At 33.9% G+C, this 17,008-nt stretch overlaps 1 protein-coding gene across 1 annotated transcript in view; it reads right to left on the bottom strand.

Moving 5' to 3' along the window:
• The window catches only part of JMJD1C (jumonji domain containing 1C), a 342,815-nt gene that overhangs the window by 211,432 nt on the left and 114,375 nt on the right, over positions 1-17,008 (bottom strand). Inside the window, exon 2 of the mRNA XM_012657501.1 lies at positions 11,385-11,549. Coding sequence (XP_012512955.1) covers positions 11,385-11,549 — 165 coding nt within the window. The remainder of the gene's footprint in view (positions 1-11,384; positions 11,550-17,008) is intronic.

Below are 17,008 nucleotides of genomic sequence, written 5' to 3'. Positions count from 1 at the left end.
GAGAAAGAAAGGAAAAAGAGAAAGAAAAGAAAGAGGAAAGGAAAGGAAAGGAAAGGAAAGGAAAGGAAAGGAAAGGAAAGGAAAGGAAAGGAAAGGAAAGGAAAGGAAAAAGGAAAAGGAAAGGAAAGGGGAGAGGAGAGGAGAGAGGAGAGGAGAGAGGAGAGGAGAGGAGAGGAGAGAAAAGGAAAAGGAAAAGGAAAAGGAAAAGGAAAAGGAAAAGGAAAAGGAAAAGGAAAAGAAAGGAAAGGAAAGGAAAGGAAAGGAAAGGAAAGGAAGGAAAGATGGGATGATGAATAATATGGACACTGATGGAGTCAAAACAAAGGTCAAATAGATAGCAGCACTCCCAGAGGTCAGGTGGATCAACAAGAGGTCCTGCTGGTCCCCTTACTTTAGAAAGCCCTTAAAAAATCTGCTTTATTCACCCTAATTTGGGGAAACTTTAAAAACTGGAAGGCAAAAATGACTCTGAAAAACAAAACTTCAACTTGCCTAAGCCAATGCTTTCACAATCTAATCAAGATAAGATTTGAAGAGAAGGCCTGGGTTCCTTGCCAGTCCCCAGCTGGGGACCCAGGGTCATATGCATGTAAGTGGGTAAAGTTAAGGGTAGAGATGTTTCTGGGACTCCTTGCCACAGGAGCCCCATGCACAGAAGTTATAAATCTACTGATGAGTCCTAACAAGAGCTACAGTTAGATTAGGAGGACATAAGAATGCAAGAGTTCATGGTATTAAGGTAAAAATTTGGATAAAAATCAGAAGGTCTGAACAGACTTTATGTATAGTAGTTAAATCTCCTTTACCTGAATGTATTATGGAGATGTTTATTATGTCTGACTGGGGAATGTTTCTCCTACTTAGTATTCTAAAGCAGAAGAAATATAAATCCTCCTATCAGGCAATATTGATGTACATGCTAAACGAAAACCAATAAAAATGTCCCAGCCAACATAAATTAATTACTAACAGTGCACATCAGAAGCTAGACAAATTCTTTGTACAATAGCCCTATGTGGAACATAGACAAGCTTATGGAATAAGCCTATGATCACCAACCAGAAACAACCACCAGGATTTTGCACCAGAAAATTTCCATTTGAGGAACAATTCATTTACTATTGGGCACTAACTGACACTGCCTCTACAATTAAAGACACAAAATAATCTGGAAACTAAAACATTCATACTGTCCTGGGCAATGTTGGAGAAACGTTCTAATGGGAAAGTAGTACCCAAAAGAATTCCATAATTAAATGAGAATGGTTTGTCCAGGTACATGTTACCAAAGGAATACACACATCATGTTCACAAAAGCAAGTAAACCCTACTATATAATAGCACATAATGGAAACCAGTCTTTACTAAGTACAAGCCTGTGAACTGAGACAGGGTAATTAGCTTTGTCCTAAACTAACGTGGAACCCAGAAATAACTGAATAAGGGCCAACTGTAACTACACATGTCCATAATAATATCCAGCGTAAGGGTCAATTCCGTTGAGGAGGCATAGCAAACTCCTCTGTAATTCTAACAAATTTTTTTTGTAATAAAACTGCATTACACCATGACATAACAATATGGCATAACATTGACACTGCTGGTAAGATTCGATCACCTTATATAAATAAGTCTTGTGATAATGATGATTTTCATCATCAAACAGATCAGGAGATTTGGTTAAAGCCTCCTCAGGATATAATACTGATAGAAAATGAATGGTCTAAGGAAGAATTAGCTAACCATCAGCTAATTTCTATGCTAAATAGTCCTGTACGAGTTTATCATGAGATACAAATAGTGGTAAATCAGGTGGGAGATCAGTAATTACACCAGTACCAAAAAATGGAAATGCATGTAATGGCTTTATAAGTCAGATTAGCTGTTTCTTTTAAATTTATACCTATTCCACACTGGCCAAATGTTATACATATTCACATTGTTGTTAATGCTATGGCTGTCAAATAAATGCTATACTAAATGTAGATGTCCAGACAAATATAATCATTTTCTCCAAGTGTATAGGCCAAAGGACAGGGTGTGGCCTGTATATTGAAGAAGAAAGAGAAGTCTGACCTTTGACCTCAGCTACTGAGAGGTGATCTCTAGGCCTCTGGAATGTCTTGCTTGATAGGAGCGTCTTTGTATGGGGGCTTTGGCCACTGGACAGTCTAACAATGTGATTTACAAGGGGGGATTTGGGTACCTCAGGATCAGTTCCAATCTCCAGAGGAAGTAGACTATTGTTACTAGTCTGACCTCTCAGAGCAAATAGAGACTAAAGGCAAACCACACAGATAACATATGATTGAGCCCCGATAAAATGTGGAAAGTAAAGGCTCATCTGAGTTTCTCCACTGGCAATACTCACACACTGTGGACAGAAAGAGGTAATGCTGGCCATGACAGCCCAGAAACAGGATGACCAAAAGTTCCTTGTTTGGATCCCTCCTGGACTCTGTGTCCTATGCATTTCTTCCTCTGGCTGATTTTAATTTGCATATTTTCTCTGCAACAAACTTTAGGGTTGAGTGTTTAACAGTCTTCAGTGAGTTCTATAAGTCCTTCTAGTGAATTATTACACTGAAGGTGGTTTGGGGAACCATGCAAACTTGAAATTGGTACCAGAAATGAGGGTGTTCTTCTGGAGATTGCCCTAAAAGTGTACACCTGGTAAAACTCATTGCAGTGCTATGCTAAGGTTTTATTTATATATTTTCTTGCTTAATCTTTACAACTTCGTGGTAGGTGCTACTATTATGAACACAGTGAGATACGCAGGAGATAACTTAATTTCATACAGATATTAACAGTAAATGGCAATGTCAGGATCTGAACCAACAAATCTGACATGAAGGTTATATCCCTTAATATATTACATTGCCTTCCCAGATCACTGCTATGGTTTACTTTTTCAAATCTAACATTCTCTGAATCTATAATCCCTAAAGTCACATTAAACCATGCAAATCTACAAGTAAACAAATTATTCAGAAAGACTTAAAAACAAACCTTAAATAACCTTCATTATATTTTACTTTGTTATGGTTTAAAAACTGTCGTTTTTTAAAGTTTTAATTCTTAAACTATATTAAGGGCAGAAATTAAAAATAGTGTATTAACAAAACACAAAAAGTAACTATCAAAATATATTAGCAGAAATGTAAAACAAGTTTACTAACTTAACTCATTTGAAGGAAACTACTTCCAAAAGAAACAATACCAAATAACACTATATTAAAATTTCTAATTTGCTAGGAAATAATAGCTGTTTTTACTGAAAAGACAAACTATGGTCAGGCAAAACTCCATCATCCTAAAAAAATGATTTTATTACTTTATAATATCTTTTAATATATACTTCTGACATTGATATAATTAAAATTGATGTTTTTTACTCAAATTTTATTCCCATGTTTTCCTAAAGTATACATAATTATCAGTTTTAAAACTGCATAATATCCCAAAATATTAATTTAACAATCTTGACAAACTGTTGGACACCCAAGTTGTTCTGTTTTTTTCTTTTCTTTTGTAGTAAGACTGCAATGAACATCTTTCTTCATGTAATATTATGCCTTTTGTTTTTGTTTCTGCAGCTCCAACCTCAGTGTCTGGCTCATATAAGGGGTCTGACAAACATTAGTTGAATTGAATATACTTTTTAAAGACTGTTTTCTTAAGGGTAATTTCCTAAGAGTAGAATTAATGAATCAAAGAGTATGAACTTCTTTATGGTTCTTACAACACAATACTTTCCAAAAGAATGTCATTTTATGATTCATAAGAAATAAGTGTGTGTGCTCACCAATTACAATATTTGCCAGTATTAGATTTTATCATTTAAAAACCTTAACACTTTATTATATATAATTTGATCTCTTAAAGTACTTTACCTTGCAGAGAAATAATAATACTGAAGTTATATTATCATTACTTCCATTTCATTATTTATCAAAGTACAAAGGACTCCGTAATAATTCTAGTTCATTATAGATATGTAAAAACTCTCTAAATAAACTTATTTAAAAGTTCACTGCTGACTTGGAATGTGGCATGTCTTCACATTTTAGTAAAATGTGGATGAGGTCATAATCTAAACCAATTAGGGCAATATAACAGCCATACATAAGGGTAATCTTGTTCCAAAGAGCACTGAACTCTTCCCCTTGGAGAAAGTTTCTTTCAGAACATATAGTAACTAAAAAGCACTCTCAGCAGGAAGATAATTTAAAAGAAATAAATTGAGAGGGTTTTACATGTTTCTGATCTGATCATAATTCCTGACTGAACCAGAATTACCTATATAAGAAGAAAAAGTTACACAAGGAAGAACTAGTGTGAGTTTTCTAAAAGTCACTGCAGAAATTCAGGTAAATTATCAAAGATTAGCATATTTAGTTGACTATGAAGATTTCCACTCCTTTAATGTGATTAAAATAGTCCATTCTAGGTAATTTTATATTTCCCCACTTTCACAATTTAAGAAATTAAATTGGTATTTGATTAGAATGAGAACATTATAAGCTTTTAGTATTTGTTTTTATTATACTGGCATGTTTAAAATTGGTAGCTTGAACACAGTTTTACCACAACTGACAAAGTGATAGTATTCCACTGTGCTTCCTACTATTGCCACCTCATATAACAGATCCCTCAAATTTCTCAAATTTGTGCATATAGTATTTCATTCTGTTATAGGAATTTAAAAATTCTCAATTTCATAACTGCTGCTTATAGACATCCTTAAAAAGAAGCCACAAATATTTCAAGGAACAGAAAGGTAAAGGCTGATTTTGCTTCCCTGTCATTTGATATTAGTATAAATTAATAGCCAGGAAACTTGCTATAACTCCTAGTTGGGTTCTTTTTCACTGGCTGGATTGTAGCCCATTTATCAGTTTAAAATAACTATTTACTCACTTTCTAAGATGGGTAAGGCACCATGCTAGACTCCAAAGAACCATACAAATATGACTAAGACATGACTCCTGTCCTCAAAGAACTTACAATCTAGTAGGGGAAGACAGACATGCAAACAAATACATATAATAAAAAGCAGAATGTGCTGGTTGTTAAAACAGAGGTACAAAGTTCTACAGAAGCACAGGATGGTTAATTCTGGTTGGGGTGATCTGGAAGTCTGGGCCAGCAGAATAGTAGAAAAGTCTGCCCCTTAGAAAATGCAGCAGTGTTACAGCCCACCTGGGTTAGGGTCAAAGCCCCACTCCCCACAGAAGGTTTTCCTAAAGGAGATGGAGCCAGGGCCCTAACCCAGTTAGGTAGGTGATTCGTTGATTTCAATTATGAATGCCAACACTTTCTTTCCCTGGTGCAGATAAATGTGCTTTCACAAGTATTTTACTTTATTAAAAAGTAAATAAAATTTAACAATATAATAAGTAACTTACATGAAAATGTAAGCTACCTTAGTCTACATCATTAGAATGGCCTCAAGTGGTACCCTGATCATATAGGACCAAGAAAAAAAAATAGACACCACTTCAGCATCTTATTATGTGGTGCTACTCCAACAAATGTTTTGCTATTGGAAAGAAAGGTGAAGAGATAATTCCAGAGAAGTAACCTGGGTATGATATTATCCATATCATGTTAAAGATGTAATTAATTTCAAATTTTAAAAATAAAGTTAAGACTATGTTAATGAGACAACAGGACTTTTTTATTTTTTGTCCTTCATGACTTTAAGAACCAGCAGGTACACTGCCAGTATCCATTGATTTCTAGGTATAAGAAGTACACAAGATAACATAACCAATATGTAATATTTAACAGGTACCACACGAGGAGTGAAACTAGAAAGAGGATAATAAATACAAACATGTTTAAACAAAAAAAAAACCCCACAAAGCAAGTATCATATGTACAGTATTAGAAACATTAAATTTGTAGAAAATTAAAGACAAAGTATTAGTTTCCACTGTGTTTCATTCTATTGCCACCTCATGTACAGATATCTCAAATCTGTAGATATAGTACTTCATTCTGCTATATGAGTTTAAAAATTCTCAATTTCATAACTGCTGCTTATACACATCCTTAAAAGAAGCCTCAAATATTTTAAGGAACAGAAAGGGAAACAACAGAATCTCAGTCATATGTACCAAATATAAATGAATATTTGCAAAATGCTTATAAAACTTAAATTCTTAAGTATTACAAACATTCCCATCTCAGTTGTTTGTTCTATTTAATTTTTACATTCTTTTGAAACAAAGAAAGGAAACAGAATGGAAAGAAGGAAGGAAGGAAAGCTGGCAGGCAGGCAGGCACACGCGCACACACACATCCTGATTATCTTTATTAATGAAGACATCCCATTAGATAGACTTTATTTAAAAATAAACTTACAATTCAAAAAGACTAAGCTATCAAACAATAAGTTGAGCATACTATGAAACAAATATGATGAAAGAGTTATAATATCTGTAATAATATAAGGAAAGCTCATAATACAAATAAAACCCACAAAACCCTAACAAGTACTGAAAAATGGTAACAATTCACTAAAAATACAAGTTGCTAAAAAACATGAAAAACTATTTATCCTGTTAAAGGAATGCAAATTAAAACAATGAAATATTACTTAAAAATATCCAATTAGTAGAGGAAGAAATAATAACATTCAATGCTGCATCCCCTTAAGATATAAAACTCCTGTTTTTACATTTGTTTGGGTTTTAAAAAACAAGATGGTCTGAAAATAATTAATGCTTGCAAGGGTGTGGTGAGATGAAAACACTCATACACTGACTGGGGACAATGGCAGGCAGTGTAACCTTTAAACAATTTATTCAGAATATCAGCATATTTTGAGATTTTTGTAGTTTAAGTTCATACTCTTTGACCATTAACTCTACTACTATGAATCCAAATTTTAAAAACAATCAGAGATGAAGACAAAGATTTACATGCAATTGTATTTATCATAGTTATTCATAAACCGCCCCTATCAGAAACACTGCAATGCCAAACATTAGGGAAATTGGTCATTATAAGATTAAATATTACGCAGCCATTAAAAATTATCTCAGATTATTTACTCAAGAGAAGAAATGTATAGGATACGTTAAGCAAAAAAGAAGATGTACAATTTTAATGCAGTCTTACCTAAAACTATGTTTAAAAGAAGGAAGAGATTTTGCATCCTGTTATTCTGCCAAATTCGTTTATTATTTCTAACAGGTTTTGGGGGGAATCTTTAGGGAGTTCTACATATAAGATCATAGCGTCTGTGAACAGAGATAATTTTACTTCTTCCTGTCCAATTTAGATGCATTTTCTGTCTTTTTCATATCAAATTTTTTGACCAGGACTTACAATATTATGTTAAATAGAAGTGGCAAACTTGAGGATCCTTGTCTTTGTTTCTGATCTCAGAGGAAAAGCTTTCAATCTTTCACCATTTAGTAAAATGTTAGCTAAATAAAAGAATATGTAATCAACACATAAAAATCAGTTTTGTTTCTATATGCTAATAATGAACTACCGGAATATGAAATTAACCAAAAAATTCCATTTTCGACAGCATCAAAAAGAATAAATTACTTAGGAATTAACTTAACCAAGGAGGTGAAAGACTTATATACTGGAACTACAAAACACAGCTGAATGAAATTAACAGAAACATAAGCAAATGGAAAGACATCCCATAATCAAAGATTGGAAGACTTAACATTAAGATGACTACTACCCAAAGCCATCTACAGATTCAATGCAATCCCTATCAAAAATCAAAATGAGGCTGAGCATGGTAGCTCACACCTGTAGCTCCAGTCTTTTGGGAGGCTGAGGCAGGAGGATCCCTTTCTTGAGCTCAGGAGTTGGAGGTGAGCTACCAACACACCACTGCACTCTAGCCTGGGTGACAGAGGAAGACTCTGTCTCTTAAAAAAAAAGAAAAAAAAAAAATCCAAGTGAACTTTTCTTGATGAAATAGAAAGATTCCTCCCCTAAAGTTCACATGAAATCTCAAGGGACTATAAATAGCCAAAACTATTTTGAAAAAGAACAAAGTTGAAGGAAAAACACTTTCTAATTTCACAATTTACTACCATCCAACAGTAATCTACACAGTGTGGTACTGTCATAAGAACAGAAATACAGACCAATGGAATGGAATAGGGAGCTCAGAAACAAACCCTCACGTATCTAGTCAAATGATTTTCTACAATGGTGCCAAGATAATTCAATGGGGACAAAGGTAGTCTTTTCAACAAATGGTGCTGGGAAAAGTGAACATCCACCTGTATAAAAATGGAGTTGGACCCTTACCTCATAGTATACAAAAATTAACTCAATGACAACAAAGGCATAGGCAACAAAAGAAAATATAGATGAGGTGGACTTCATCAAAATTAAAAACTTTTATCTGGGCATGGTGGCTTATGCCTGCAATCCCAGCACTGTGGGAGGACTGCTTGAGGCCAGAAGTTTCAGAACAGCGTGGGCTACACAGCAAGACCCCATCTCTACCAAAAAAAAAAAAAAAATTAAAAACTTTTATACATCAAAGGATATTATCAACAGAGTAAAAAGGTAACTTGTAAAATGAGACAAAATATTTGCAAATCACATATCTGATAAAGGATTATAAAGGATTAATATCAAGAATATACAGAGAAATTATAAAACTCAACAATTAAAAAACAAACAACCCAGTTCAAAAACAGGCAATTATGATGAATATATATTTCTCAAAAGAAGATATACATATGGCCAACAGCACATAAGATGCTCCACATCACACTAATCATTAGAGAAAACAGATTATATGATCCAGTAATTCCACTTCTGGGTATATATCCAAGAGAACTGAAAGCAGAGGTTGAACAGGCATTTGTAGATCAATGTTCACAGCAGCATTACTTACAACATCCAAAAGATGGAATAACACAAGCATCCATCATAGATAAATGGAAGAACAAAATGTGCCATATAAATGCAATGAAATATTATTCAGCTATAAAAAGGAAGGAAATTCTGATACACGGTATAACATACATGAACCTTGAATACAGTATGCTAAGTGAAATGAGCCAGTTACTGAAGAACAAATACTGTATGATTCCACTCCTAAGAGGTACTTAGAGATAGAAAGTAGAATGGTGGTTACCAGAGAGAGAAGAGAATAGGAAATGGCTCTTAAATGGGTACAGAGTTTCAGTTTTGCAAGATGGCAAAAGTTCTGTAGATGGATGGTGGTGATGGTCATACAACTACATGAATGTACTTAATACCACTGAACTGTGCACTTTTAAAAAATGGTTAAAGGTCGGGCATGGTGGCTCACGCCTGTAATCCTAGCACTCTGGGAGGCCGAGGTGGGTGGATCGTTTGAGCTCAGGAGTTCGAGACCAGCCTGAGCAAGAGAGAGACCCCATCTTTACTAAAAAAATAGAAAGAAATTAGCTGGACAACTAAAAATATATATAGAAAAAATTAGCCGGGCATGGTGGCGCATGCCTGTAGTCCCAGCTACTTGGGAGACTGAGGCAGGATTGCTTGAGCCCAGGAGCTGGAGGTTGCTGTGAGCTAGGCTGACGACAGGGCACTCTAGCTCAGGCAACAGAGTGAGACTCTGTCTCAAAAAAAAAAAAAAAAAAAAATGGTTAAAATGGCAAATTTTGTTAAGTGTAGTTTACCACAATTAAAAATGTTTTTTAAAATACTATGGCAAAAAAAAAGAGAGAGAAAGAAATCAGAGCAACATATTTTATAACTAAATATGTCACATAATTAAGTTGGGCTATCCCTTGGTGATGGGACTTAAGTGAATATGATTTTCTACTTTATACTACTCAGTATTTTCTAAATTTTTCATAATGTGTATGTTTTTTCTATTAAATTAAAAATAGAAGTTTGATAATTTTTTAAGTAGTCTCAATTTTGAGGCTAAAACATTTTCAACAAAAAAAATTTTCTAAAATTATGACACAAATTATTAAATAGTATTTCTAAACAGAATCTCCAAATTCACTCTAAAATCATTTATAAATATAAATTCACCTCTATCTTAATTGCTTCTAAGAAAGTGCAAAGATTTTCTAAAGTTCTTTTTATTCTTAACTATGATACTGACATATACTTTTGACATTATTAATGCTATTTCCTCCTTCATACAAAATTCACCCATATGTCAAAATTACAAGTTTTAACTAATTTTTAGGCTAACATCAGTTAACCCAAAAATAAAAAAGCATGCTAGTCATGGCTTAAAAAATTTTAAATTAATAATTCAACATACTCATCCAACAAATATTTTTTAAAATCTATTATGGATAAAATTGCCTTTATTATTTTGTTATTCAAAGTTTCCTATCACAACAGGTCACAAATATCATTTGTATCTTTCGATATTATAAATAGTTGCTTTTAAAAATGCCACTGATTCCATTCACTTCATTCCCTCTTTCCCTGTTTGTCTTTTTAACAATACATCTCCTCAGACTTTTTAAAAAGGAATAATCAGAGAAATAGATGTATTAGATTGTTATTCTATATATAGAAAAGCATTAAAGGGTTAAGTAAATAAAAAAGAAAATTTATATGCATTACAATTATCAGCAAATGGAAACTACCCTTGTAAGTAGTTTACATTTTATAAAAATTCAAAGTACTTAACCCTAACACATTAGTTGTATTAACCACCTGAAATAATGATTCAATGACTTTAAAAATAATTCTTTGATATTAATATGGAAAGAAAAAATTTTAAAATATTGCAAACCTGTTACACGTTAAGCATTCTGCCAGAAAACAGGGATGACAATAATTAAACAAATGTGGCTATTTTCCTAATAGAATTTAATAACCTTATTTAGTAAGTATGTTTCTTTTATAAAACTCTTCAAACTACAGGATAATTTGTTGAAATCTATTTTTCTTAAATAGAACATTTCCTGATATGAAGTAATTTTACCCATTACCTGAATATATAATTATACACTGAACATTTGCTATCACCCACAATTGATTCACTGATTAACAAACCAAGAAAAATTATGTGCTAGTAAATGCTTTATACAAATTATGCTCATCTTCCATGTAACAAAGTTTCATATAGCAAAGTTGTTCCACGCTGCATACAGTCAACTATCTCTCAGCAGCCTTTAATCCAATTTATGTTTTCACTTAATTTGATGGAATAAATTATTTGTGGACTGAATATACTGAAATAATACTAACAAAGAGACTCAAAGTTGTTTAACAAAATGAAAGCAGTGCTTTGAAACTTCTGCCAGATACTTCATAGACTATTCAGAAATATTAATTTATAATCAGTAAGATAAATCTATGGATTATATTCTTTTTTTTAAATACAAACAAATGAAAATGCTTAATAAAACAGGAACAGATCTTACCAATGCAGGCCACTGAATCTGTTTGCTCTTTGATCCCTGAGTCTGGCTAGGGTCATTCCTTCTGGCCCAGATTAAGTGGTATTCCACCAAGAAAGTTGAAAAATCTTCATAAACTTTAACCCACTCTCGTTTATCCCATTCAAGATCATCAAATTCCACATACACCTTTGAAAATGAAAACAAAAAATTCCATAAGCAAAGCATAATGGTGATATTTCTCTTTTTTAGTGATACATAATAATTGTACATATTTATGGGTTACATGTGATATTTTAATACATGCATAAAAGGCATAATGATCAAATCAAAGTAATTAAGATATCCATCACCTTAAACATTTATCATTTGTATTAGAAGCATTTCAAATCTTTTCTTCTAGCTATTTTGGAATACAGAATAAATTACTGTTAACTATAATCACCCTACCATGCTATCAAACACTAGAACTTATTCCTTGTTTTCTAACTGTAGGATACGGAGAAAAGGGAATTCTAGTACCCTGTTGGTGGGAATGTAAATTAGTACAGCAACTATCGAAAACACTATGGAGATTTCTCCAAAAACTAAAAACAGATCTACTACATGATCCAGCAATCCCACTGCTGGGTATACATCCAAAAGAAAGGAAATCAGTATATCAAAGAGATATCTGCACACCAATGTTTATTGTAGCACTATTCACAACAGCCAAGACATGGAATCAACCTGTGTCCATTAATAGATGAATGGATAGAGAAAATGTAGTATATACACAATGGAATACTATTCAGCCACAAAAAAAAGAATCAAATCTTGTCATCTGCAGCAACATAGATGGAACTGGATGTCATTATGTTAAATAAGCTAGGCATAGAAAAACAAATATAGCATGTTCTCACTCACACCTGGGAACTAAAAAAGTAGTTCTCACGAAGATAGAGTAGAATGATGGTTATTGGACACTGGGAAGAGAGAAGGAGGGAGATGAAGAGAGGCTGGCTAACGGGTATAGTAATATTTGAAAATATATGCCATGAAGTTAAATTTTAAAAAGACATTACCAAATTCATTATTGAACTTAGAATTTCTCTTACAAGCATTATTTAACTAACCTCTCTTAACCAGATTATACCCCTCACTTATTTCTATGACAAGGAGATAAACCACAAATGTTTAAGAAAAGCAATTTACAGAGTGTTGACTAGTACAGATTGGTCCATATCTCCCAAATATACACTAAAGAACTATGTCTATACTACCGATTCTAGAAGCAGAGGCTGGAAAATGTTTTTAAAGAGTAAACAGTTAATATTTCAGGTTTTACAAACCATGTGGTCTCTGTCATAACTACTTACTTCTGTCTCTGTAATGCTAAAGCAGCCACAGACGACAATATGTAAATAACAGAGCTTAACTTTGTTCTAAGAAAACATTATTTACAAAGGAAGTCAGTGGTACCAGAATGGTTCAACATATGAAAATCAATCAATGTAATACACATTAACAGACTAAAGGAAAACAACATCTTTAATGCAGAGAAAGTGTCTCACAAAATTATTATGATAAAAAAACACTCAACAAACTAGGAATAAAAGGAAACTACCTCAATATAATAAAGGTCATATATGAAAACTCCACAGCTAACATTATACTCAACAGTGAAAGACTGAAAGTGTTTCCTCTAAGATAGGAACAAGACAAGGATGTTATAATTTGGAATACTGAAGCTGGCTTTTATACTCATAGGTCATTGAATCATTCAACCCTTCCTCCCTCTACTTCTATCCTTTCTAAATCATTCTCTAAAATGATCTCTGCATAGAACTGTCTTCCTAACTCTATTATAAGTTAGGTAGTAGGCAGTCTTATTCTTACTTTTTGTCCTAAATCTGCCACACTTCTTCTGCTCCCTTACAACTGAAGAGATTCCACTGCCATTTACTTAAACCCTGCTTGTTCTTCTTGCCCAATTCAAGTTTTTCCATGATGTTTATGTCCCTCACTTCAACTCAAACTTAGCTTTGAACTTCTCCAGCAGTTATTAATATTTTTCATATAGCTTATACTGTATTAGTATATAATCAAATACTGCCCTACATTTTAAAATATGAGAATATCTTTAAATTATACATGTAAACTCACTGAAGGTAGAGCTGTTCTTTTATACATTTATACTGCCCCGTACAGTGCTGCATACATACAAAGCATTTAATAAGCATTAAATATCCCGACTCTTGTAATAATGGATTGTTAAACATGAAGGCAAATTGGTAAAAGATAAATTTGACTTGGTGGTGTTTGTACTGCTGTTCATTAGGAAGCTAGTTACATGTGTTTATCTGTTAGAATGGGCAAAGATAGGAATGAAGTGGTCAAGAAGTTAACATCTGGGGCCGGGCGCGGTGGCTCACGCCTGTAATCCTAGCACTCTGGGAGGCTGAGGCGGGCGGATTGTTTGAGCTCAGGAGTTCCAGACCAGCCTGAGCAAGAGCGAGATCCCATCTCTACTAAAAATAGAAATTAATCGGACAACTAAAAATATATAGAAAAAATTAGCTGGGCATGCTGGCACATGCCTGTAGTCCCAGCTACTTGGGAGGCTGAGGCAGAAGGATTGCTTGAGCCCAGGAGTTTGAGGATGCTGTGAGCTAGGATGACACCACGGCACTCTAGCCCGGGCAACACAGTGAGACTCTGTCTCAAAAAAAAAAAAAAAAAAAAAGAAGTTAACATCTGTTCCTACTTAACTATCCATACCAAATCAGGGAAGGAAACCAAGTCAAGGAAACCAAACCAACAAAATAGTTGGCTTCTTCTAATAAAAGCCATCCTTAAGGAGTATAGCTGAGGTCCAACTGGTGTTACACAAAGATTTCAAACAATTTCTCTACTACTCAAAATCTTACAAGATTATCATCTTAATTACTAAATTGTGGTATAAGGGCTTTTGGAAACCCTAGAAAACTGGAGCAGGAATTCTCAAGAAAACCTGAACGCTAACTTTGCTTTCCTCTCAGGGACAATAGCATGGTCTTGTTAACAGAATATTTTAGTCAAGAACTTAAAGAGCTATGGTTTGTTGATATTTCCCCACACTGAAAGATATAAATCAATGTAAATTCTTCCAAATGGGAAGTCCTAGATACAAAATTAAAGATTTCAGCATGAAGTGAGATTTCCGAACCCACAGCTTATACTGCATACAGTGTCATTTGTAGTTTTAAGAAACTGCTAGGGAACCTGCGGACAAAAAGAAACTGTAATATTCTGTTTCTTCTCCTTTGCTGTGCAGCCAACTCACTTTCAGATATCAGATTCTCAAGAACAGTGAAGGGTATGGAATTTAATTATATACAGACACACACACGTATGTACACAAGCTAGCCTGTTACTGTTTCATGGATTCTGGTAGAAGAGATATAAGACTCCTGGGATTTTATTACTTAGAGCAAAAGCAGCAACCAGAGTATCATTATGATGCTTGTGCCAGCTCCTCATGACCCCCAAGTCCCATGGGAAGGATGCAAAGGGCCCTGAATGGCCAACTGAGCACATAGTGAGTCGTGTCACAGAGAGGAACACTGACTCTGGTAGGGAAGGGAGAGAATGGAATTCACTACTTCGTAAGTGGGAAAATGCCGACTCTTTGTCTCAGGGAGGTTATTACTTCATCCTTCACAGTTGGCTACTCACTGCACACCCAACTCTAAAAAATGGCCCTAGTTAAGAGAGGTCAGGTTCTTGCATTCTTGGCACATCCAGCAAGAATGTGCAGAGACTCTTTGTGGCTACCGTGGAATGCCTAAACCAACACAGATAAGATTTTGTATCCAGCCTAAGTGAATGAATAACTAATTTAGCCTTACCATATATGGGTCTATACATGGGATGTGGGATGTGTGTGGGTGGCGGGTATTTCTTTTCATCAGGCTGCAAACCTATATAAAAGACTGCCAGTTTATACTTAGTTCTATAATTATACAGTACCTTATATTAACTTTATTCACCTGTGTTGGGTCCCTCCAGCTGCTTAGTGCCATGTCTTACTAGTACTACACTACACAAGGTCTTTGAAGGCAATGATTCGTATGCCTTTATCTTTTCTTGCATCTCTAAAGCCTGGCAGGTGTCGAAAAAACTAAATCAATAAAGTTTCTGAATACCCAGTACTGTGCAAAACATATCACAAGTACAAATAAACGACTAATTTGCAAAAAAACAAAAAAGCGGGGGACATTTTGAATACAGTTATCATATTTACTATTTAATCACTGTGCTCATAATTATCCAGAAAAAAGAAACAGAAGAACATTTCATTGATTCTGTAAACATTTTTATTAACTGAATATCAGTGCTAATCATTATGAACACTGGGAGTTCAGAAAAAAGATTTTATATATATATGTGTGTATTTATGTATATTTAGTTAACATCCATGGGTACTGACGTGATTACTATAAGAATGAATGTGATACAAGAGAAAGGCCAGGTGAAATAATTGATTAAAAGTAGTTATTTCATAGTGAACATGTATGTGGTAAATACTTTTTTAGCCCAAGATATTAGAACTGGTCTCTCAGTAATACATGTCTTCTACAACAGATGTCAACATGCATAAATTCTTAGTTTCATATATGTAGGCATTGAAAGAAGAGCTATCAGACTGTCAGAGGAACCATTTGCAAGAAAAAAAGAAATATTTAATATAAGCAACAGTTATGCAATTCAAATTTTGCTATTTTGCACATTCTAACCCTTGAACTCTTCAAACACAATTATTGCTTATATAGAGAATGCTTCTTTTTCCTCCTACATGGGCTTAATCACTTCAAAGTGGCAAATCGATTCTGGTTACTTGGTTTGGAGACCTATATTCAACTTAGATATCAAAATAGGAACATTAGAGCTAAGAAATATTTTAGTCTAAATTATAATTCAAATTCTACCAATTTATTATTTTAGGACCTCTAAATAAACTACAATCTTTATCTATAATGTTATAGCTGTGGGAACACCTATTTTCACGTTTACTTAGATATATACAGCAAAACTGCTAGCTATATAAGTGTCAACTAATGTAATTATTTGAAAAATGTTTCAGAATAGTATTAGAGGGAATAGTACCAATATACCTAGGAGATATTTCAGGTTCAGTTCTAGACCATCACAATATAAGGAGTAGCCCAATAAAGCAAGTAACATGAATTTTCTGGCTTCCCAGTGCATATAAAATTATACCTACACTATACTGTGGTCTATTAAGTGTGCAATAGCATTTTGTCTAAAAAACAATGTACATAACTTTAATTAAATATGTTATTGCTAAAAAAAAATGGTTAAGAATCATCTGAACCTTCAGCAAGTTGACCTTCTTGCTGGTGGAGGGCCTTGCCTCAATGCTGATGGCTGCTGACTCTTAGGGTGGTGGTTCCTGGAAGTGGGGTGGCTTATTATAATTTCTTATAATTAGATAACAGTGAAGTTTGCTACACTGATTGACTCTTCCTTCCATGAAAGATTTTTCAGTAGCACGTAATACTGTTTGATGGCATTTTACCCACAGCAGAACTTCTTTCAAAATTGGACTGAGTTGTCTCAAACACTGCCACTGATTTTTTTTTTTTTTTTTTTTTAGACAGAGTCTC

Source organism: Propithecus coquereli, unplaced genomic scaffold (assembly GCF_000956105.1).
Source record: "Propithecus coquereli isolate 6110/MARCELLA unplaced genomic scaffold, Pcoq_1.0 Scaffold115, whole genome shotgun sequence".
Classification (NCBI taxonomy): domain Eukaryota; kingdom Metazoa; phylum Chordata; class Mammalia; order Primates; family Indriidae; genus Propithecus; species Propithecus coquereli.
The sequence above is the reverse complement of the archived record's forward strand: the minus strand, read 5'-3'. Positions and strand labels throughout refer to the sequence as shown.